The following is a 21,060-nucleotide window of genomic DNA, read 5'->3' as shown; positions in this document are numbered from 1 at the left end:
GCGAAAAATGGTGTATCCTTGTGCAAAACCTTCTGGAACTTCTTCTAAAAATCGAGCCCAGAATTACCACATGGCCTAGCAGTTCCACTCCCAGGTACATACTGGAAGAATCGGACTAACAAACTCACACAGGTGCTTACACTCGACAGGTTGCAGCAGCGTTATTCAAAGCAGCAGTAGTACCGAACCTAGTGTCTGTCCACAGAAGAACGGATGAACCAAAGGAGGCAGAGTCATGCAATAGGACATCCTTCAGCCTTAAAAAAAGAATAAATAAAATTATGACACCTGTTCTGACACGAATGAGTCTTTGAAAACAATATGCCAACTGGAAAAAGCCAGACATAGAAGGACAAATATTGTATGATTCTGCTCATCTTAGGTAAGAACAGGCAAATTGACAGAGACCAAAAGTAGAATGGTGGTTGCTCAGATCTCGGGGAAGAGAAATGGAAAGTTATTGTGCAGCTGTGCAGAGTTTCTGTTTGGAGCGATGACAAGTTCTGGAAACAGTGGTGGTGGTCGCTCAACATCCTGAGTGTGTTCTTACTGCCACTGAATTGTAACCTACAAAATGTTAAAAATAGAATTGTGTTGTTGTTGACAGAGACAAAGAGAGTGTCAGAGAGAGGGACAGATAGAGACAGACAGACAAAAAGGGAGAGAGATGAGAAGCATCAATTCTTCATTGCAGCACCTTAGTTGTTCATTGTTTGCTCTCTCATATGTGCCTTGACCTAGGGGGTGACAGCAGAGTGATGGATCCTTTGCTCAAGCCAGTGACCTTGGACTCAAGCCAGCAGTCATGGGATCATGTCTATGATCCCATGCTCAAGGTGGTGAGCCTGTGCTCAAATCAGCCACCTCGGGGTTTCGAACCTGGTTTCTCCACATCCCAGTCTGATGCTCTATCTGGTCAGGCAGAAGTGAAGTTTTTATCTTACGGATATTTTGCCACAATAAAACATATGGATTGAGAAGTACTGAATTCTGGAAAGTGCTGTCACTATGGAGACAAGAGTGAAAATAAGAAATCATGAGTAAAATCAGAGCATGTCACATATTGATCCATGCTTGGTGGACAATCACACAGTAGAAGGGGCGTGTGACACATTAGGTGGGATTTCTGCATCTGAGTGTGTGAGGAGGTGACATCAGAACAACCTTTGAAGACAAGGAGGAAGCAAGGTGTGTGGTTAAGAGCAAGTTTCCAGGGAGAGAAAAGAAGGGGAACCCTGAGTGCAGCCGCCCCGAGGCAGAAGCAGGCCTGGTGCCTGGGAGCCTGGGGGCCCACGTGACAGCTCAGAAAGACACGGGAGGGGGAGCCACTGAGAGGGTGCTGCAGACCCCGTGGGGACCAGCACAGGCTATGGGTGGTTCTGCCTTTGAGGAGAGCAGACACAGGATTAGAGCCTCATTTTATCAGGATCCCAATGGTTTTTATGTCCAAAATCTTCCACAGTGAGCCCAGGGCAGCAGAGAGGAGCAGCCGTGCGGCAGGACTGGCTGGTCCAGGCAGGACATGATGGCACCTGGGATCAGGGACACGGTGCAGGCAGGAGATGTTCTGTAGGTCGAGGTCACCGAGGATTCTAATGGAAGTGGGGAGTGAAAAAAAGAGAGAGGTAGAGAAGATGCCGAATATTTCCCTGACACCTGGATGGGGGTGGGGGCTGTGCTGTGTGCTGGGACTCAGGGAGGAGGGTTTTGAGGGTGACGTGCATTCTGAGTCATCACTTGATAGCTGAGAGATGGAAACGAATGTTGGAAGATCAGGAGAGGGGCCCAGACTGCCGATGTTACCATGTGTAGCTACTGGTTGGTGAGGACAGAAGTGAGAGGAAAGAAGGAAGGGAATGGTATGGAGGTTCCTCAAAATATTAAAACCAGAATTAGCCTACAATCCAGCAATTGCTCTTCTGGGTATATATCTTACAAACTGAGAATGGGGGTTCTCAAAGATACACTCATATTTGGAGGAGCATTAATCACAAGAGCCTAAAGGTGACAAGCAACACAAGTGTCCCTCAAGGGATGAATAGATAGACCCGATGTGGTGTATACGAATAGAGAACATTATTCAGCCTTAGAAAGGATGGGGATTCTGCCATGTGTCATGAAGGAACCTTGAAAAGAACAAGTCAAAACAAAGACAAGTGCTATATGATTCCACTTACACGAGGTATGGAAAGTAGTCAGATTCCCAGAAACAGAGAGTAGAACCGGTGCCAATGGCTGGGAGGTGGAGGGTGTTGACCAGGTGTTCTGTCACTCAAAAAGATTTATTTGGAAAATAGATTATAATCCTATACCTTCTGGACAGTGGACAGAGAGCAGAAGAAGCAGAAGAAGGAGAAAGAGAAGGAGAAGGAGAAGAGGAAGAGGAAGAAGGGGAAGGGGAAGGAAGAAGAAGAAGAAGAAGAAGAAGAAGAAGAAGAAGAAGAAGAAGAAGAAGAGGAGGAGGAGGAGGAGGAGGAGGAGGAGGAGGAGGAAAGGAGGAGGGGGAGAAGAAGAAGAGGAAGAAGAAGAAGGAGGAGGAAAAGGAGGAGGGGGAGAAGAAGAAGAGGAAGAAGAAGAAGGAGGAGGAGGCCCTTTTTTACGGAGGGGAGGAGAAAGTCAAGGGAAGGGGCTGTGACAATCAACTATATTATAAACACAGAGATCTCCCTGGGCTGTCTGGACCACATGAAGTGTGAGCATTCTTTCTCCAAGCCTTTAGTTGCCTTCTGGGATGAAGTCTCCATCATTTAAGCAAAGAAGATGGGGAATTGGTTAATGGGTGTAGAGTTTGCAGTTTTGCAACTTAAAAAGAGGTGGTTTTTTTTTAATTAGATTACATAAAAGGAAAACGCACACTCATATTTATAGAAAATACCCAGCACGTTCCCAGGACACATGTTAAATTCACCATTACTGCAGCTCTATAGTTTGACGGTGCTGTATTTGGGAGGAAAGTTTGACACCATGACGTAGGGAGCATCTCACAGCATGACTGGGTACGTCCCTGCTTGTCTCCAGCCATCCAGCACTTAGATGCTAAGTGTTGGATGGATGGATGGATGGATGGGTGGATGGATGGATGGATGGGTGGATGGATAGATGGATGGATGGATAAATGGATGAATGCATGCATGGATGGATGGATTGTTGAATGATTGGGTGGAGGCTTTCTTCATTCCAGCTAAGAACCTTGGTTCTTCTGCCCCCAATGGTCACACAGACCAGAATGAATCTTACACCTTGCAGGAACAACACCTTGAGGGTATGGATGGGGCTGTGGTCTCTGGGTGATTACAGCACCCTGGGATAAAAACCAATGCTCAGAAAAACCACTTGGATGGGAGGACCTTAGGACTCACATGTCTGATCCTCAGATGTCTTCAAAGGTCTTGGTCCTGCTCTGGTGCAGCAGGAAAGGCCCTGAGCTAATCTATGGGCAAATCTCCAGGGTCCCTGGACTGTGAAGTACTTGTTCCATCTGTGCAGAGTGGAAACAAGCTTCATCTGTGAGTTTCCTGTTCTGTGACAGGAAGTCACATGTTGATGCGAAGATTTCTTGAGGCTTGCTCCCCTCAGCACCCCTCCCACTGCCTTCCTTTCCTTTTTACCCACAGGGGCCCAGAAACCTTCCAGAGATGCTACTGCTGCTGCTGCGGGCAGGTGAGTGCCCAAGGGGAGAGCGTGTGGGCTGGGGTGAGGGGTTTGGCTGACACTTTGTTCCCGCAGGGTGTCTGGCTCAGGACCCAGGATTCCAGCTGCAGGTGCAGGAGTCCGTGACAGTGCAGGAGGGCCTGTGTGTCTACGTGCCCTGCAACTTCTCCTACCCCCAGGATGGCTGGACTGACTCCACCCCAGCTCTCGGCTACTGGTTCCAGAAAGGAGCCTACCCAGGCCAGCATGACCCTGTGGCCACAAACAACCCAGGTCGTAAGGTGCAGGAGGGGACCAAGGGCCGATTCCAGCTCCTCGGGGACCCCCGGACCTACAACTGCTCCCTGTACATCAGAGACGCACAGAGAAGGGACACAGGAACATACTTCTTTAGGGTGGAGAGAGGGTCCTATGCGAGATATAATTACGGACAGACCCAGCTCTCTGTGCATGTGACAGGTAAGGAAGGGGGTCAAGAAGAAGACACTAGGATGGGTTCTGAAGGCTCCTTGGCTGTGACAAAGGAAGGAGCTCCTTCTTCTCATTCTGAAATAGACTCATGGGTCCGAAGAGGAAAGGATGCGGGGAAGGCCAGAAGTAGAAGATGTTGTGAGGGGCATAACTGGCACCCTCACTCCCAGGTCCTGATTCTCTGTCTCTCTCTTCTCCAGATCTGATCCCTGACATCCAATTTCAGGATATCCTAGAAGCCGGCCACCCCAAGAACGTTACCTGCATGATGCCATGGGCCTGTGAGTGGGAGACACCACCGGTCTTCTCCTGGGTCAGGGTCAACTTCACCTCCCTGGGTCCACAGACTCCCGACTCCTCACTGGTCACCCTCACACCAACGCCACAGGACCATGGTGCCAACCTCACCTGTCGAGTGACCTTGCAAGGCGGCAAGATCAGGGAGAAGACCATCCAACTCAACGTGTCCTGTGAGTGCCTGGCCAGGACCACTGGTCCCTGAAAGCAGCAGGTGTTGGGGAGGGGGCAGAGCCTGCGGAGGAAGAGGACATGTGGGGAGTGTCCCTGGAGGTGTGGCTGGGGTGAAGGTGGAGAGAACACCCACACCCACCTCCATGCTCACGACCAGCCCATCACACTGCAGGGGCCAATGACTATTTTCTCCTTCAGATGCCCCAAGGAATCTGACCGTCCGCGTGTTCCGGGGAAACAGCACAGGTGGGAGAAACCTTGGGTGGAATTGAATTCAGAGGTCGGCTGAGGCACATGCTCTGAAGTTGGGCAGAATGAGGCCCACCACTCTCCATCTAGTCCTGTATCTGCCACACACACCCCTGGCCTGTCCCCTGCAAGGACTCTGTAGGTTTTCTGAATTCCTAGTTGACCCTTCTCTGTCACCTCTGGTTGCTCCCTGACCCTGACCTCCTATCTCCCTCACATTCCTGTGACATTTGTTCCTCACTCCTGCCCTCTCCCTGACTGTGCCAGCTCCGTCTCCTACGAGGAGATGAGCCCACAGCCGGTACCCAGTTCCCAGCCACTTCCTGCCCAGTCCCTCGGGTGAGCTCATCCACCCTGGTGTTTCCATCCCTCCTCTGCCCTGAAGACCCACTAACTCTGTGCTGTCCCGATCACCCGAGTGCCCTCCGCTCCCCTCGTGGGGGGGCATCCTGCCTCAGGAACCTGACTCAATGTCCTGAGAATCACGTTAGCCATTCTGTGTTCACCCAACTCTCCCCATGGCTCACTGAGTTGTGCAAATGTGACTTCCTGAAAACGTATCAAAAATTGAACTTCCTCCACCCTCACGAGTGCAGCCCCACCTTGGGCCTTTGTCATCCCTCTCACCTGAACATGAAAGAACTGGACCTGGACAAGCCTTTTCTATGGCCACCAGCTTCTAGTCTCTCCTTTCCCTGCTCCTCACAATTTAGGCCCCACTGTTTACTCTACATGCACCAGATGTGTCCCTATTCTATTCCTGCTCGGAATGCACCATGGATCCCTCACTTCTCAAGAGAGAGGCTGAGAAGATCAACCGTGTGTGAGCTCTAATGGTCAGACCTCCATGTGTCAGCACCTCAGCACAATGTCACAGGTCAGGGTCCACGTCCTGAGTGATCTCTGCAGGTCTAGAAATAACCAACTCTTTCCCGAATGTCCCTCCCCCTGGTCTGGGCTCAGCACGTTGCCTCTTCTTCCCCCACCCCATGGATCTTTCCTCTACTGGCCCTAGCTTGCAATACTTGTCTCATCAAAACCATTTTCCATTTCTGAGTCTGTGGGTGGACAGATAAGGAAGGGCCTCTCAGCCCTGCCCTTCCAGCTCTCTCCGTCCCCTTAGTCCCCGAGGTCCTGGGCAATGCCACCTCCCTGCGAGTCCAGGAGGGACAGTCCCTGCGCTTGGTCTGTGAAACAGATGGCAACCCTCCTGCCAGGCTGAGCTGGTCTCGGGGGAGCGTGACACTGAGCCCCTCCAAGGCCTTGAATCCCGGGGTCCTGGAGCTGCCCCAAGTGGTCTTGGCAGATGGAGGGGAGTTCACCTGCCGAGCTCAGCACCCACGGATCTCCTACCACGTCTCCCTGAGCCTCGCTGTGCAGGGTGAGGACACCTGTGTCTTGGGGGTGACATTAATGAGGGCTGAGGCAGGGGCTTAAGGAAACTCTCACCTCCACCACTCCACCTCTTCCTGTCACAGGTGTGTCTTCTTCCTGCCCCCAGGTCTGTGGGGAACAGAAGGGCTCCTGGCCCCTGGTCCTCACCCTGATCAGAGGGGCCCTCATGGGGACTGGCTTCCTCCTCACCTATGGCCTCACCTGGCTCTACTACACCAGGTGAGAAGGTTTCTCAGGGTCTCTTGAATTTGGAGACACCTTGGTGGCTTCACACATCTCTTTTTCTTTCTGTGCTGAACTAGTTCCTCATTTCAGATCTTGTTTCCCCCACAGGTTAGGGGCTCCCAGGGGAGAAGTCCGTGAGGAGTGACTGAGCCCCGTCCTCAAGGTGGTGCTGAGGTCTGGGCTCCAGGGCCCTGGCAGGTGGATGAGGATCCATGTAACCACTGTGTCCCAATGCCCACTCCCCACAGCTCAGTGGAGCAAGGAGGTGCTGGATGACTCTGTCCTTGTCCTCTCAGAGACGCCCTTCACCTCTCATTAAAGGACTCTCCTGATGGTTCTCGCTCAATGGAGGACACGTGAGGACAGAGATAACAATGTTAGTACTAATGTAAATAAACTCTATGTAATATTATGTTTGTGTGCTCACCTTAAATGTGGTTCTGATAAGCCCATAATTCAACTCCATAATATATTGTTAAAAATCCCATAATATATTATTTTTAAATGGTAGTTCAATAAAAACCCCAATAGTTTAAAAGTGATTTTTAATTAGAAAAATCAACTCTTTTATATTTATTCTCATATTAGCATGTTCAATTGCTCTCTATTTCTTTGTATGCATTTAAATTTCCTTATAGTATCAGTTTCCTCTTTTCTGTTTTATTGAAAATTAATTGACATACACACCAGTGTGTGAGTTCAAAACATATAGCATGATGGTTTTATTTTCATGTATTGTGTTATTATCACAATATATTCTGAGAAATCCATCTTCTAATGTAGATGCAATAAAAAGTAAGGAAAGAAAGAGGGAAAATATATTTCAGTCCGCAGCAAAAAATCAGGATTTGTTCTCTTATCTACTTTTTGATGTATTGTACAGTACTGTTAGCTATAGTCATCTATCTCATTGTACTTTGTGTCTCTAGTTCTTAGTTATGTTATAATTAAAAGTTTGTATCAAACTTTCTTCATTTCCCCCTCCCTATTGTTTTCCATTAACCTGAAGATCTTTTAATACAATTCCTGTAATGCAGGTGTGCTGGTGACAAATTCTCCCAGCTGATCTTTGGCTGCAAAAGTTTTTTTTTCTTTTCAATTAGCTTTAAAAAGATATTTTTACTCAGTAAAAAATTCTAGGAAAACGTTTTTCCCTTTCAATTCTTCCACTTCTATTGGCTTTCATAGTGTTTTTCTTTATAATGAAAATTCTACTGTGATTTTTATTTTTTTAATTTGAAGTTTATCTTTCTGTCTGGCTAGTTTTAATACCTTATAATTTTTACTGGGCTTAAACGTTGTGATTAATATTTGTCTTGGTGTTGTGTAAGTGTGCGTGTGTCTGTGTATGTGTTCAGCATGTGTGTTTGATATAAAAAATGGGAGAGAAGAAGAGATGTTTTCCTGTTGGGAGTTTTTTGAGTATCTTGAGTCTGTCATTTTATAGTGTGATCATATTTGTAAAAAATGGGAGCTCATATTTATTTAATAAATAAGTAAAAATATATTTATATGTGCTCCTTTTCTTCTTTTTTGAGTCTCAACTTTTTCCTGTGTTACCTTTCTCCACTTTTCTCCTTCTATGTTTTTCAGTTAGAATAGAAGCTTTAGCTACGTTCTCAATTGTTAACCTCATTAAGTGACACTAGCTTTCCAGACATTTTTTTTCCTCTAGAAGCTGCAGTTCCTCAGTTTTTAATCTTTTCTTTCTTCTCTAATGATGGTAATGTTTTCCTTTATATCCTTGAATATATGCAGCATATTTGTAAGAAGTCTTTTAATGACTTTGTCAGTTAAGTTCATCTCCTCCATCATGTCTGAGCATGATTTACTGAATGGCTTTTTTCTTATGAACTGATGTATCTTTTTTCATTGTTCAGTGAGAAGAGGGGAGGCAGAGAGACAGTCTCGCATGCACCTGAACTGGATACACCTGGCAAGCCCACTATGGGGAGACGCTCTGCCCATCTGGGAGCATTGTTCCATTGCTCAGCAACTGAGCTCTTCTTAATGCCTGAGGCAAAGGCCATGGAGCCATGCTCAGTGCCTGGTGCCAACTCACTCCAGTTGAGCCATGACTGCAGTAGGGGAAGAGAGAGAGAGATGTGAGAGGGGAAGAGGTGGAGAAGCAAATGGGTACAATTCCTGTGGGCCTTGACCAGGAATCAAACCTGGGACACCCACACACTGGGCTGATGCTCTACCACTGAACCTACTAGCTGGGGCTTGATGCATTTTCATACTTCTTAATTTGTCTAGTAATTTTTCACTGAGTGGTGGACATTGTCAATTTTATGTGGCTGACTCTTGGTTTTGTTGTATTTGTTTAAAGAACATTAATCCTTTTCTTTGAAAGCAGTCAAGTGACTTGCATGTTGAGCCAATATTTTCAAGGCTCTTTAATTATTAGCTTCTTTTCTAAGATAGGTCTAGTACAGCCTTGGTTTTAGAGCTAATTTTTTTACACTTGGGTGCTATGACCCTTTTGAGGATTTGACAGAATGTCCATATATTAAAGGAAGAGTCTTCACTCTGGTTGGGGGGAATATGTACAAGTCCTACCACTTTGTAATCTCCAGAAAAGTTTCCATCTAATAGCTGTCTAGTAATTGTTCTATCCTTAAAAATTGCTCTTGTTTGGCCTTATGCGGTTTGTACATGCCAATTAGTATTTTACTAATCACTCAACCTTGAAGCTTTTCTCTGCAATGCTGTTTGCTGTTTAAAACTCTGATACACATTTTAGCTATGACAATTTTCTATTTTTCTTTTTCTTTTTTCTTTTTTCTTTTTTTTTTGTATTTTTCTGAAGCTGGAAACGGGGACGCAGTCAGACTCCCGCATGCGCCCAACGGGGATCCACCCGGCACGCCCACCAGGGGGCGATGCCTGCCCATCCGGGGCGTCGCTCTGTCGTGACCAGAGCCACTCTAGCGCCTGGGGCAGAGGCCAAGGAGCCATCCCCAGCGCCCGGGCCATCTTTTGTTCTAATGGAGCCTCGGCTGCGGGAGGGGAAGAGAGAGACAGAGAGGAAGGAGAGGGGGAGGGGTGCAGAAGCAGATGGGCGCCTCTCCTGTGTGCCCTGGCCGGGAATCGAAGACAGTTTTCTTAATGTCCAATGTCTGGCTCCTCAACTAAGTAAAATTTTAGTCTTTTTTATTGTTGTTGTGCCATTTCAAGCTACTACCTGTATTTTGTTCAATATTCTATTTGTTTACAGAAAAATAATAATTCTGGATACTGCTAGTCTCTCGTTCTCAGAAACAGAAGTCTCCAGCAGATTTTAAACATTTTTTATTGAGGATTAGTTCATGTAACAATATTTATTCATTTGAATAATACAGTTTGCTAATTTCTTGCTAAATTTATGGAATTGTATAACCATTGTCACACATTTTGATTAACCTAGAAAGGACTTTTGAGCCCATTAACAACTATACCTACTTCCAATCTCTACTAATCTGTTTTTATGAGCATTTCATATGTATAAAATCATATCAAATGTCTTGCATCTGAATCATTTGGTGAGCAATACATTTCTTGGTTCAACCATGTTGGAGTACATGTCCTTAATTTTTAATTAATAAAAACTATTGTATTATTTAAAAATAACTATGTTTGTTCTTAATTATTACATATTGTTCCATTGTAGAGGGATAAACCACATTTTGTTTATCCATTTGCCAGCTGATTGACACTTACATCATTTTCAGTTGTCGCTTTCAGAATAATGTTGCTGGTTCCACTTCTGAAATGGTAGCATGAGGTGCTCCGTGGGCTCGCTGTACTGTCAAACAAGCATAACTTGTGACAATTAGTTCTTTAAACAACCAGTTAAGTTCTCTGGAATTTGTGCTAAAAGCAAGCATCAGAAAATAAAACATGTATTTAAGATCATTTAGTACAACTTGGTAGGAACAATGAGAGTCCATGCACTGGAAGCATCACCCGCCTCCTCCATTCTACCCCAGCTCAGTGTGATGGAAACCCCACCCCAAGTGGACGGTGCCAGCAAAAAGGCTCCTCCCCTCCAAGCCGATCTAATGTGTCTTCCCAGGACAGCCAGCCTGCCAGCATTGCTCACCCCCTGCCAGGTCTCAGTGAGGAGGCTAAATTCCACGTGAATGTAGCTGAGGGTCTGGGGCTCCTTTTCCAGGATGCTGCCCAGTGCATGGGCAGAGGGTCTCACTCAAGCATGGCAGGCTGAGAATCCTGGGACTGAGGCGGAAGGGTATGGTGGGTAGTACTTTCTAGAATGACAGAAATACTCGGTATCTTTATCAAGTTTTCAGTTAGATAAATATATGCCAGTCTCACCCAGCGATGTCTCTGAGCTGCCACGGGTGTCTGTATAGGCTGTGCCGGTTGCTATAACAAAGTAGTAGAGACTGAGCTTATAGACCACGGAAATGCATTGTTCTCGAACTGTGAAATTTAAGATAAAAACTCAGACAGGTTAGATATCTGGGAAGGGCTCACTGCCTGGATCATAGACAACATGTTCTCAAGTGTCCTTACAATGAGAAGGGGTGACGGTGTTTACGGGGGCCTGTTTTATAAGGGCAACAATTTTATTCATGAAAATTCACATCATGACCTAATCTCTCTGAAAGGCACGTGGTATTCTCCAAATACCACATCACTGGGGTTAGAGCTTCAACATATGGATGTGGGGAGTGGGTACAACATTTGGTTTATAGAAATAACTAAAGCTGTAGCTGGTTAACAATCAACAGTTATTCTTATTACCCTAGATAGGGGAGTATTTGGTCATGTAAGGCTTAGGCAATATTTCTGTTTGTGTCTATGCGGACACATGACTGGAGCAGTCTTGATCCACCACAGTCACAATGGTCTTGTCTAAAGTGATATTATGTGACATTGTTTATATTCAATAGGAAAACATCAGGGCCTGGCCATGACTGTCAAGAAAGGTTGCTTTAGCTTTTCTTACAGGATAATATTAAAAAGTAATGGAGCAAAAAGGTAGGAGGTGAGGAAGTCAGCAGGGATCAGATCCCAGATAGCCTGTGGTTGTAACATAAAAAATTAGTATTTTCACAGAGAGCAGAGAGATAGCTGTCAGAGGGAAGGAGGATGAGGGAATGGGATAGGAGAAAGTGAAGGGATTAGTAGAAACTACGTATACATAACACAGAGATACAGATAACAGGACAGCGAAATTCAAAGGGAAGGGGTTTTATGTATGTCCCAATCAGGGCATACATGAGAAGAGACCATCTGCTCCTCTTTCCCTCCTTCTCCCCATTCTCTCTCTCCTCCCTTCTCACAGCCAGTGGCTTGATTGGTTCTACTGTCCACCCCAAGCGCTGAGGATAGCCTGGGTTGGTCTCAGCATCAGCTTCAGGCACTGAAGACAAATCCGTTGATTTGTGCATTGGCCCAAGATATGAGTGGCCAGGTGGCTACGGGAGACAAGGGGGTGGGAGTGGGAGACAAGGGGGTGGGGTGAGGAAGTGATATTGAGTGAGACACTTGAATTCATGTTAACACAATAAATTACAATAAATTTAAAATGAAAAAAAAATAGTATTTGTTTTTCAAAAAAGAACTTCACATGGAATGTCAACATCCACTAGGAAGTAGCAATTATAAGTGAACACAAAGTATGGGACTTGCAAATATTTTCAGTTACTGGAAATTACAGTAAAGTAGAGTATCCTCTGGTAGTATTTGACTCACCTTCTTGCAAAGAGAATGAACGCAGCCATTTTGGAAGAGGAACCTTTATTTGCAAACGCGTCCAGGACCTGGGAAGTATTTCGGGTGGAGCTGCTCTTCTCCAGAGCTCTGATGGCACAGATCCTGGTGCCTGGGGCTCCATAGGGGTCAGTGTGTCTGTGGAGTGGAGCGCCCCCAGGGGGCAGTGCAGGAAGTTGTGGAAGGGACTGGGACAGAAGATGCACTTTATAGCGTGTGCATGGTGTCCGCAGGTGGACAAGACAGCAGCTGTAGGTGGCACAGAAGCTGGGTTAAAGTGCTTCAAAAAGGAACAGATGAAAGATCGGATCCTATGCTACTGAGGGGGCAGTATCCACTTAAATTGGGAACAGAAATTGTGGGGTTTAGCCCTTTGAAGTCTTTGGTGATTCTGACGGGATTATTCGAGTGATCTGGGGAATGCGCATGGATGGACAAGTCTAGGCAATGGACAGTCAATAAAGAAGGACTGCTTCTTGAAGAACTTATCCCGTGACAACAGGAAAAGAAAACTCTCAGTGTTTCTGGGAAAGGGAAGGAGAAGCTGATGGTCTCAGGAAACCTCCAGGAACTTCTTGGCAGCTGCATACAGAAGGGGAGGGGAAGGAGTAGGGCTACAGGTGGGGTCCCTGGACTGCCCTCTCTTGCCATGTCTCCCTGTTAATGTGGCTCTGGACATAGAGCTGCCAAGCTGTCCCTCCTGGTACTGAAGTCCTCTGCAGCCTCACGCATGAGGGAGCAGCTCTGAGGTTCAAAAGAGGACCTAACCCAAGGGTGGTCTACACTCTCGAGGTGGGCTTCTGAAGCTCCAGGTCAGCCTGGAGAGCCCAGGGGTCATGGACTGGCATCGTTCAGCCCCGGTTGGCTGAGGGAGCTCTCTCTCTTATCCAGCCGAAGGAGTAGCATCAAATAGTGGAGTGGAGAAGCCACCTCAGGATGGAGAGGTTGACATTTTCATAGTTCCCAACCCAGTTAGTCTGACAGCAACTTGAAAATGCTCAAAGGCTGCCTTGCCTGGAGAGCTCGGTTGGTTAGAACATCGTCCCGAAGCACAGAGGTTGCTGGTTGGATCTCTGGTCAAGGCAAAGACAGGAATAGAGAGATGTTCAGGTCTCTCTTACTCTTTCTCTTCCTCTCTCTAAAATAAACATTAATAAAAGGAGAATTCGCCTGACCTGTAGTGGTGCAGTGGATCAAGCGTCGACCTGGAATGCTGAGGTCACCAGTTCAAAACCCTGGACTTGCCTGGTCAAGGCATGTGTGGGAGTTGATGCTTCCTCCTCCTCCTTCTCTCTCTCTCTCTCTCTCTCTCTCTCCTCTAAAATGAATGAATAAATAAAAATAATTTAAATAAAAAGAAGAATTCTAAAAGGCAGAGGTGGGACTGGGGTTTGGGGGCTTAGTTCCCAGGTCCTTCAGGACACTCTCCCAGCAGGACCAGGTGACCTTTCCTCCCTCTCACTCTTCCCTGTCCTCTCCTCCTTGAGCTCCCTGGAGAAGAGGAATGGACTCTCTCCCCAAATCCCAGGTTGTACAGTGAAAACCTGGGCTCAGAGTGGAGAGGAAAGAGGCAGGTGGATGTTATGAAATGAATGTGTCCCATGCCTATTGCATATGTTGAAGTCTTAACCCACAGCACCTACTGCATATGTTGAAGTCTTAACCCACAGCACCTACTGCATATGTTGAAGTCTTAACCCACAGCACCTACGAACATGACTGTATTTAGAGATAGGGCCGTTCAGGACATAATTCAGTGAAAATAAGGAGATGCAGAGAGCCCAGGTCCAATAGAACTAGTGTCCTTAAAAGAAGAGGTCATTAGACTGACAGCTGTCAGAGAACAGAGGGCTTAGTGAAGAAGGGGAAATGATTAAGCACAAACAAACAAATAGACAAAAATCTAGTAGCCAAGGGGAACAATATGGGGACTACCAAAGGGAAAGGAGGGCAGGGGAGGTAGAAGAGTCTAAAAGGGGAATGAATGGTGACAGAAGGAGACTAGCGTTGGTGATGAACACAAAATACAATATACGGATGCATATTATATTCTATGATGTATTACAGAATTGTGCATCTAAAACCCATATAATTTTATAAACCAATGTCATCAGGATAGATTCATTAAAAAAAAATAAAGTGTAACCATAAAAAAAAAAAAAGAAGATGAGAGATTAGGACACAGAAACCCAGAGAAGGATGACCATGTGAGGACACAGTAAGAATGGAGCCCATGGAAGGGAGGAACTATGGAGGCTGGAGGAGCTGTGGAGAGAATGGAAAGAAATATTTTGTCCCTGTATGAGTGGGGCTCACAGAAACTGTGAGGAGGGGCCCAGGCACAGTCATAGCTTGTCACCTCCTGCTCTCAAATTGCTATTCAGGTCTGGTGTTCAAGTAGGGGCTCCAGGCTCAGTCCCAGACTCTGTCCGTAGGGATCTAGGGAGACAGATTCAAGAGTTTCCCCAATGCTTCCTGAGATGTCTGCATCTCCAGCCCTGGGGTGGGTTCTACAAGGAGTTTTGGTCTCAGGAGACTCTTGGGAGTCCCGCTGTTCTTTAGAGGGACTCTAAGAAAGGTGTCCTCAGACTCCACACCTCTCTTGAGGGAAGAGGGTGCTGGTCTTTAGGATGTGAGAGGCAGGCTTTCAGGGCACAGGGGGAGGGAAACGTTCATCCTGCTGCAGATCAAGGGGAGAAGAGCTCAGCTTTCACTTCCCCTGCAGTGGCTCAAGGGAGAGGGATCTTTCTGTTGAAGGGAGAAGTTTGGGACACCGGCCGGTGAGCTCAGTGGATAGAGCTTCAGCCCGGCTTGCAGACGTTCCAGGTTCGATCCCCAGTCAGGACACACTTGAGAAGTGACTATCTGTTTCTTTTTGCCTCCCTCTCCCCTTCTCTGTCGTTTCCCCGCCCTCATCCATGGCTTGGTTGGTTTGAGCGTCAGCCCCAGACAGGGGTTGTCTGGTAGATCCTGGTTGGGGCACATGTGGGAGTCTGTCTATCTCCCCTCCTCTCACTTAAAAAAAAGGAGGGAAATTTAGGGCAGAAACCTAACATTTCTTTCAGGAAAAAGTCCCCAGTTCTCTCACCACCCAGCAGTACTCCCACCTCCGTGCTAATCAGATGGTGACAAGGGACCCTAGACTGCTCCTTACATTCCAGAGATGTCAATGCTTCAGTGGCCAAAACTATGAGGACATCAGAGTTCTGAGGAGGAGTTTCTGGGCGGGGCTGCAGTCAGAGGCTCTGTTGGCCACAGTGGTCCCTGCAGGATGGTGCAGGTACAACATGTGACCTTCAGTCAGTGACAGTAAACAAGGTCTGCCCCTGCATCTTGTCCCATTCTCCAGTTCAATCCAGGGGTTTTCTGGTCTAACATAGCCCACCCAACGGCCACTTTCAGACCCTGCAGGTGGCCAGGAGACACAGTCATCCCCCTCTGGCTACTAGTCCCATCAAAACATGGAAGAGAGACCCTGAGGTCAATTTTACCTCCTTGGGGACCTAATGGCCCACAGTGGCGCTCTGAACATCAGATTTCTCAAGATGCAAGAGGTGGGAATACTTTAGGATAGAGATGTATTGTGTACTGTGTGAACTATAACTCCCAATATATGACACCGTCTCTGAATGTCACAAGCAGCCAAGGGTCCCCAGGAAAGAACCCCATGGGCCAACTCTGCTGTCTTCTCTATGATCCTCCTCCCAGCCCAGCCCTGCACGTTTATTGTGCTCTTGGTGATGGTGCCTCCATCCCGTTACTAGGTCAGGGCCCTGGGGGTCACTCTACAAGTCTCCCTCCTCACCCACCACACCTGCCTTCAAATTTCACTTCCTCAAAGTGTCTTCATCTCAACTGTTTCCTTCATCACCATGCAGGTTTGGTTGTCCCTTCCTGAACAATCACAGTGTCTCCTCTCTGACCTCCTGTCTCTCCCTTCCAGCACTTTTCTTCACTGACCTTGGAGGGACCATGTTGATACCTGTATGACTGTGCTCTCTTCTTGTTGAAGAACCTTCCATGGCTCCCTGATGCCTTCAGATAAAGCTCAGGCCCACCATCTTGTCCATTTTTCCTCACAGGTCTGTGGTGTTTCTGTTGTTTCATCTAAACTTCTTTTGCCTCTGGGGCCCATATAGGTGACAGTGGGACCCAACCCTAGCTGGCTGCCTCCATGAGGGTCCCACTGCCATGACTTCTAGGGAGCTGGCCAAATGGGACCTGCTTCTCCAGTGCAGAGGACTGTGCATGAACCCAGGGATTAGGGCTCTCATCCTCCTTTGCTGCCTTAGTTGGGCAAACCCCTCCTATCTGAGCCTCAGAGTTCATTTGCCACATGCAGAGATGGGGCTGTTGGATCGCAGAGTCAATCATTGTGGACTCTATGTAAAATCTCCACTTCCTTTTTCTGGTCTTGTGACCTTTTTTCTCACCACAGTCTTCCTGGCTATGCTTTCTTTACCTCTGCTGATCTGCATCCTTTGTTTCTCTGTAGACAGACCCCAGAAGGCACACTGTCTCTGGGCATGAGGAAGGGATGCTGTTGAGGCTACTGCTGCTGCCGCCCGTGCTGTGGGGAGGTGAGTAGGAGAGGGGAGAGGGAAGTCCACTTGTGGGGAGGCCGTAAAGCTCAGGCTGCGTTTTTTTCCCCAGGGCCCTTGGTTCAGAGTTCAAGCTACCGGCTGGAACTACAGGAATCTGTGACAGTGCAGGAGAGCCTGTGTGTCTTCGTGCCGTGCAAATTTTCCTACTCCTGGACATTTTATGAACCCTCCCACATGTTTTGGTTCAGGAATGGAGTGAATAAAAACAATGATCTTCCAGTGGCCGCAGCCAAACTAGAGCAGAAGCTGCAGGAGAGGACCCAGGGCCGGTTCTTCCTCCCCAGAAACCTCAAGTCCAACAACTGCTCCCTGACCATCAGGGATGTCAACATGAGGGACAGTGGGACCTACTTCTTTCAAATAAAAAATCACTTCAATACACACTCCTACACAGACAAAATGCTCTCTCTGCAAGTGACAGGTATGGTGGGCCCCATAGAAAGGCCCCCGGTGAGGGGTACCCGAAATTGAAAAATGAAGGCCCCTGGGGGTAAAGAGGGACAGCCATGACATGACTTGGGGCAGGCTGACAACACAACAAGGGTCCTAACCTTCTCTCTCTTCACTCCAGCCCTGACCCACACCCCCGACATCCTCATCCCAGGGACCCTGGAAGCTGGCCGCCCCAGTAACCTGACCTGCTCCGTGTCCTGGGCCTGTGAGCAGGGCACCCCCCCCATCTTCTCCTGGACGTCAGTCGCCCACACCTCTCTGGGCCCCAGGACCCTCCTCTCCTCGATGATCACCCTCACCCCACGGCCCCAGGACCACGGCACCCACCTCACCTGTCAGGTGCATTTTCCTGCAGCTGGTGCGACCGTGGAGAAAACCGTCCAGCTCAGTGTCACCTGTGAGTGCTGGGTCAGGACAGCAGGGTGCTTGAGGGTTTGAGGCCAGGACAGAGATGGGCCAGAGCCTGAAGTCCACCTGGAAGGGAATCCACTTACCTGTTTCCATGGTCCTGGGAGGAAGGCCCTGTGCCCATCCCTCTGTCACCATAGATGTTGAAGCTGCCACCTCCTTCTGTCCCAGATGCTCCACAGAACACGGCCATCGGCATCTTCCAAGGGAACAGCACAGGTAGGATGAGCCATCTCTCCAGGGCTTAAAGGGATCCAGGGTCTAAGTGAATCTCAGAGCTCCAAAGGGCTGGGGACTAGTGAGATGTATAGAGGAAGTCAGGTACTGAGGTCAGACTGAAAGCGCCTCCCCTCAAATCTCAACTCCTAAAGTTCATCCTTTGATCACCCACAGCTGTCTGTGGCCAAATCCAAAAAAGCTCACATCCCTCTCACTCCATCCTCTCTCTGAGGTTTTTCCTCTTGCTTCTGTTTATCTCCTCTTTGGTCCATGACTGCATCTGTTGTCACATATCCCAAGCCTTCGGCTGTCCATTTGCCAGACAACCTGGGTGATTGCAGGGGAATCTTTTGGGCCTCTTCTGAAGGCTTGAGGCCAGGGCACTACTGTCCCCTCATCAGAGCTAGTGTGGCCATCGCAGAAGGAGAGAGACTCTAGCTTTGTTCACCACATGTCCTTTTCTGCACTTCTCTCCCCAAAGCCCTGCAGATTCTGCAAAACACAACCCTTTCCATCCTGGAGGGCGAGGCTGTGCGGCTGCTCTGTGTGGCTGACAGCAACCCCCCTGCAGAGCTGAGCTGGTTCCTAGGGTCCCCAGCCCCGAACGCCACCCCATCTCCAGCACCGCGACCCTGGAAATGCCCCGCGTGGGGACTGTGGAAGAAGGGGAGTTCTGCTGCCGGGCTCGGCACCCGCTGGGCTCCCAGACTCTCTCTCTCAGCCTCTCCGTGTTCTGTGAGTGTGGGGACACCTGGGGGAAGGTCACCTGGGTCCTGGGAGGGCAGAGGCACCGTTGACCTTTCTCCTTTCTCCCCACAGACCCCCCGCAGCTGCTGGGCCCCTCCTGCTCCTGGGAGGACCAGGGTCTGCAGTGCAGCTGCTCCTCCCGAGCCCAGCCGGCCCCCTCTCTGCGCTGGCGGCTGGGGGCGGGGCTGCTGGAGGGGAACCACAGCAATGCCTCCTGCAGGGTCACCTCCCGCTCAGCGGGGCCCTGGGCCAACAGCTCCCTGAGCCTCAGCCGGGAGCTCAGCGCCGGCCTCAGACTCAGCTGCGAGGCCAGCAATGTCCACGGGGCCCAGAGCGCCGCTATCCTGCTGCTGCCAGGTCAGGGGGTCTAATGGTGGACAGGCTTAGGGAGAGAGGAGTGGGTCACAGAGAAGGTGGAGCTGGGGGCGGGGCCGGACCTGGACGGGGGTGATTGCTAGGACAGGGCCCTCCATCTTTTGTCTGAACGGAAATACTTTCATCTGAGAATCTTAAACTGAGGATAGTTCTGGTCTTACAGTTCTGGAGGCTGGAAGTCCAGGGTCAAGGTGCCGGCAGGGTTTCTCTGGGGCGGTGTGTGTGTGGCTGGTCTCCACCAGCTTCTGGGGTTCTGCTGGCAGTCTTTGGTATTCCTTATCTTGTAAAAAAATCATTTCAATCTCTGCCTTTATCCCAGTGTGTGTCTGTGTGCAAGTCCTGCATTGTTAGGAGGACCCTCGTTACATTGGATTAAGGGCTTTCATTGTAACTGTTAACTCTCTAAAGACCCTGCCTCCAAATGAGGTCATATTCTGAGGTATGGGGCCAGCTGAGGGGTATGGAAGGTTAAGACAGCAAATAAGAGTTCTGAGGACCCACAATTCAAGCCGTATCAGCCCCAGAGAGATGGAGCTTGGAGGAAGTGGAGGGAGGGGTGTTAGGTTCTCAGTCCCAGGTCAGGGAAGGGGGTGGCCGGGAAAGGGTCTGATCCAGGTTCTACAAGGCAACAGGAGCCTGAGTGACCGAGTCCTGGACGGAAAATAGGTGCATTAACAGAACGCACGGAGACAGAATTAGGGTGCCGTGGAGTTGGGTTGGAATTCACACACAACTCAAATTATCTACAGGTAAATAAGAACCCAAGGCTGGTGGGGTCCTGGGAGTGGTCGGGGAAGCTGTCACCATGGTTCTGGCCCTGCTGTCTCTCTGCCTTTGTCTCATCTTCAGGTGAGAGTGAGCTCCAGGGCTGGAGGAGGGGTGTGGGGTAGGAAGGGCTCAGGTCGCAGAATCTCAGAAAACCTGAGCTGGAGGACCCTGGATTGGGGGGAAAGCCAGGAGCCAGGGAAGGGAGGCTGAGTGTTGGCAGAGCCAGCTTGTACCAGCTGGACCAAGTATGGGGTCTTTCCCAACTAGTCCTGGTCCAGTTCTTGGACCAGGGCAGGCTTTGGACACAGGACCCACACTCACCCATTGGGAGTTTGCTGCTCACAGGGCATAGGGATGGTCGGCCACTCCATGCCCCAGATAACTAGGCTGAAAATCCTGGGGTTGTTCCCTTAGAGTGAAGACCTGCAGGGAAAAAGCAGCCCAGCCAGTACAGAGCATGGACAACGACGTGAGCCCTGCGGTGGGGTCAGGTCAGGCTCCGCCGGGGTGAGTAACATGGGCTCAGGCTCCGGGGTGAGTGAAGGGACATAGCTTCCTCTCAGCATTCTCCCTCTTCAGTGCTGCCCTCTGCAGGGGCCTTTAGACATTGGGATGTTAGACGCCCAACACTTCCGGGAATTCCCCTGAAGTCCTTTTAAATTACTGATCCAACTGCTTTAACGGTACTGCTTCCAGTCCAATATGCACGTAGTCCAACTGCTTTGTGGGAGTGTATTCAAACCTCATATTTCAGGCCAGCACTGTCCCTGGAATATTTTCTTGTCCACATACAATGAAATGCAAATATTTTAAGTGTAGAGTTCAATGAGTTTCTATTTTTAATCTGTTTTTTTTTTCTTTTTAAAATCATTTATTGAGGTAAAATTGGCTAATAACATTCTATAATTTCAGGAGTACAACTTTTTTTTAATATTATTATTATTATTTTTTTTATCGAGAGAGAGAGAGAGAGAGAGAGAGAGACAGGAACAGACAGACAGGAAAGGAGAGATGAGAAGCATCAGCTCGTTGTTGCAGTATCTTAGTTGTTCATTGATTGCTTTCTTATATGTGCCTTGACTGGGGGGCTCCAGCTGAGCCAGGGACTCCTTGCTCTAGCCAGTGACCTTGTTCTCAAGCCAACTTCCTTGGGCTCAAGCAAGCGATCATGGGGTCATGACTGATCTCAGGTTCAAGCTGGTGAGCCTGCACTCAAGACTGATGAGACTGTGCTCAAGCCAGCAACCTTAGGGTTTCCATCAATCCTGGGTTCTCAGGGTTCTCAGCATCCCAGCCCGATGCT

At 48.6% G+C, this 21,060-nt stretch overlaps 2 protein-coding genes across 2 annotated transcripts; both read left to right on the top strand.

Moving 5' to 3' along the window:
• The first annotated feature begins 3,602 nt into the window (after nucleotides 1–3,602).
• On the top strand, nucleotides 3,603–7,088 carry LOC136399274 (sialic acid-binding Ig-like lectin 14). Its single transcript, XM_066374329.1, has 7 exons — nucleotides 3,603–3,660; nucleotides 3,727–4,110; nucleotides 4,323–4,592; nucleotides 4,792–4,839; nucleotides 5,966–6,223; nucleotides 6,321–6,456; nucleotides 6,571–7,088. The coding sequence occupies exons 1-7, from the start codon at nucleotides 3,636–3,638 to the stop codon at nucleotides 6,605–6,607; spliced, it is 1,158 nt and encodes a 385-aa protein (XP_066230426.1). The 5' UTR covers nucleotides 3,603–3,635; the 3' UTR covers nucleotides 6,608–7,088.
• Nucleotides 7,089–16,629: 9,541 nt separating this feature from the next.
• LOC136399271 (sialic acid-binding Ig-like lectin 5) lies at nucleotides 16,630–20,248 on the top strand. The gene is given in 9 exon segments (XM_066374316.1): nucleotides 16,630–16,763; nucleotides 16,837–17,208; nucleotides 17,359–17,637; nucleotides 17,820–17,867; nucleotides 18,349–18,480; nucleotides 18,483–18,602; nucleotides 18,687–18,971; nucleotides 19,739–19,838; nucleotides 20,172–20,248. Coding segments are annotated over 8 exon segments (1,287 nt in total). The 5' UTR covers nucleotides 16,630–16,720; the 3' UTR covers nucleotides 19,747–19,838; nucleotides 20,172–20,248.
• The last annotated feature ends 812 nt before the right edge of the window (nucleotides 20,249–21,060 follow it).

This window comes from Saccopteryx leptura, chromosome 3 (assembly GCF_036850995.1).
Source record: "Saccopteryx leptura isolate mSacLep1 chromosome 3, mSacLep1_pri_phased_curated, whole genome shotgun sequence".
NCBI lineage: Eukaryota > Metazoa > Chordata > Mammalia > Chiroptera > Emballonuridae > Saccopteryx > Saccopteryx leptura.
Note: the sequence above shows the minus strand (reverse complement) of the source record. Positions and strands in the feature narration are given on the sequence as shown.

Excerpts from the sequence above, each read along its gene's own strand:
- LOC136399274 (XM_066374329.1), top strand. The coding sequence starts at position 3,636 with ATGCTACTGCTGCTGCTGCGGGCAG. Across the intron at positions 4,840-5,965 it reads GTTCCGGGGAAACAGCACAG|TCCCCGAGGTCCTGGGCAAT; the intron begins GTGGGAGAAACC and ends CCGTCCCCTTAG. Across the intron at positions 6,224-6,320 it reads CCTGAGCCTCGCTGTGCAGG|GTGTGTCTTCTTCCTGCCCC; the intron begins GTGAGGACACCT and ends TTCCTGTCACAG.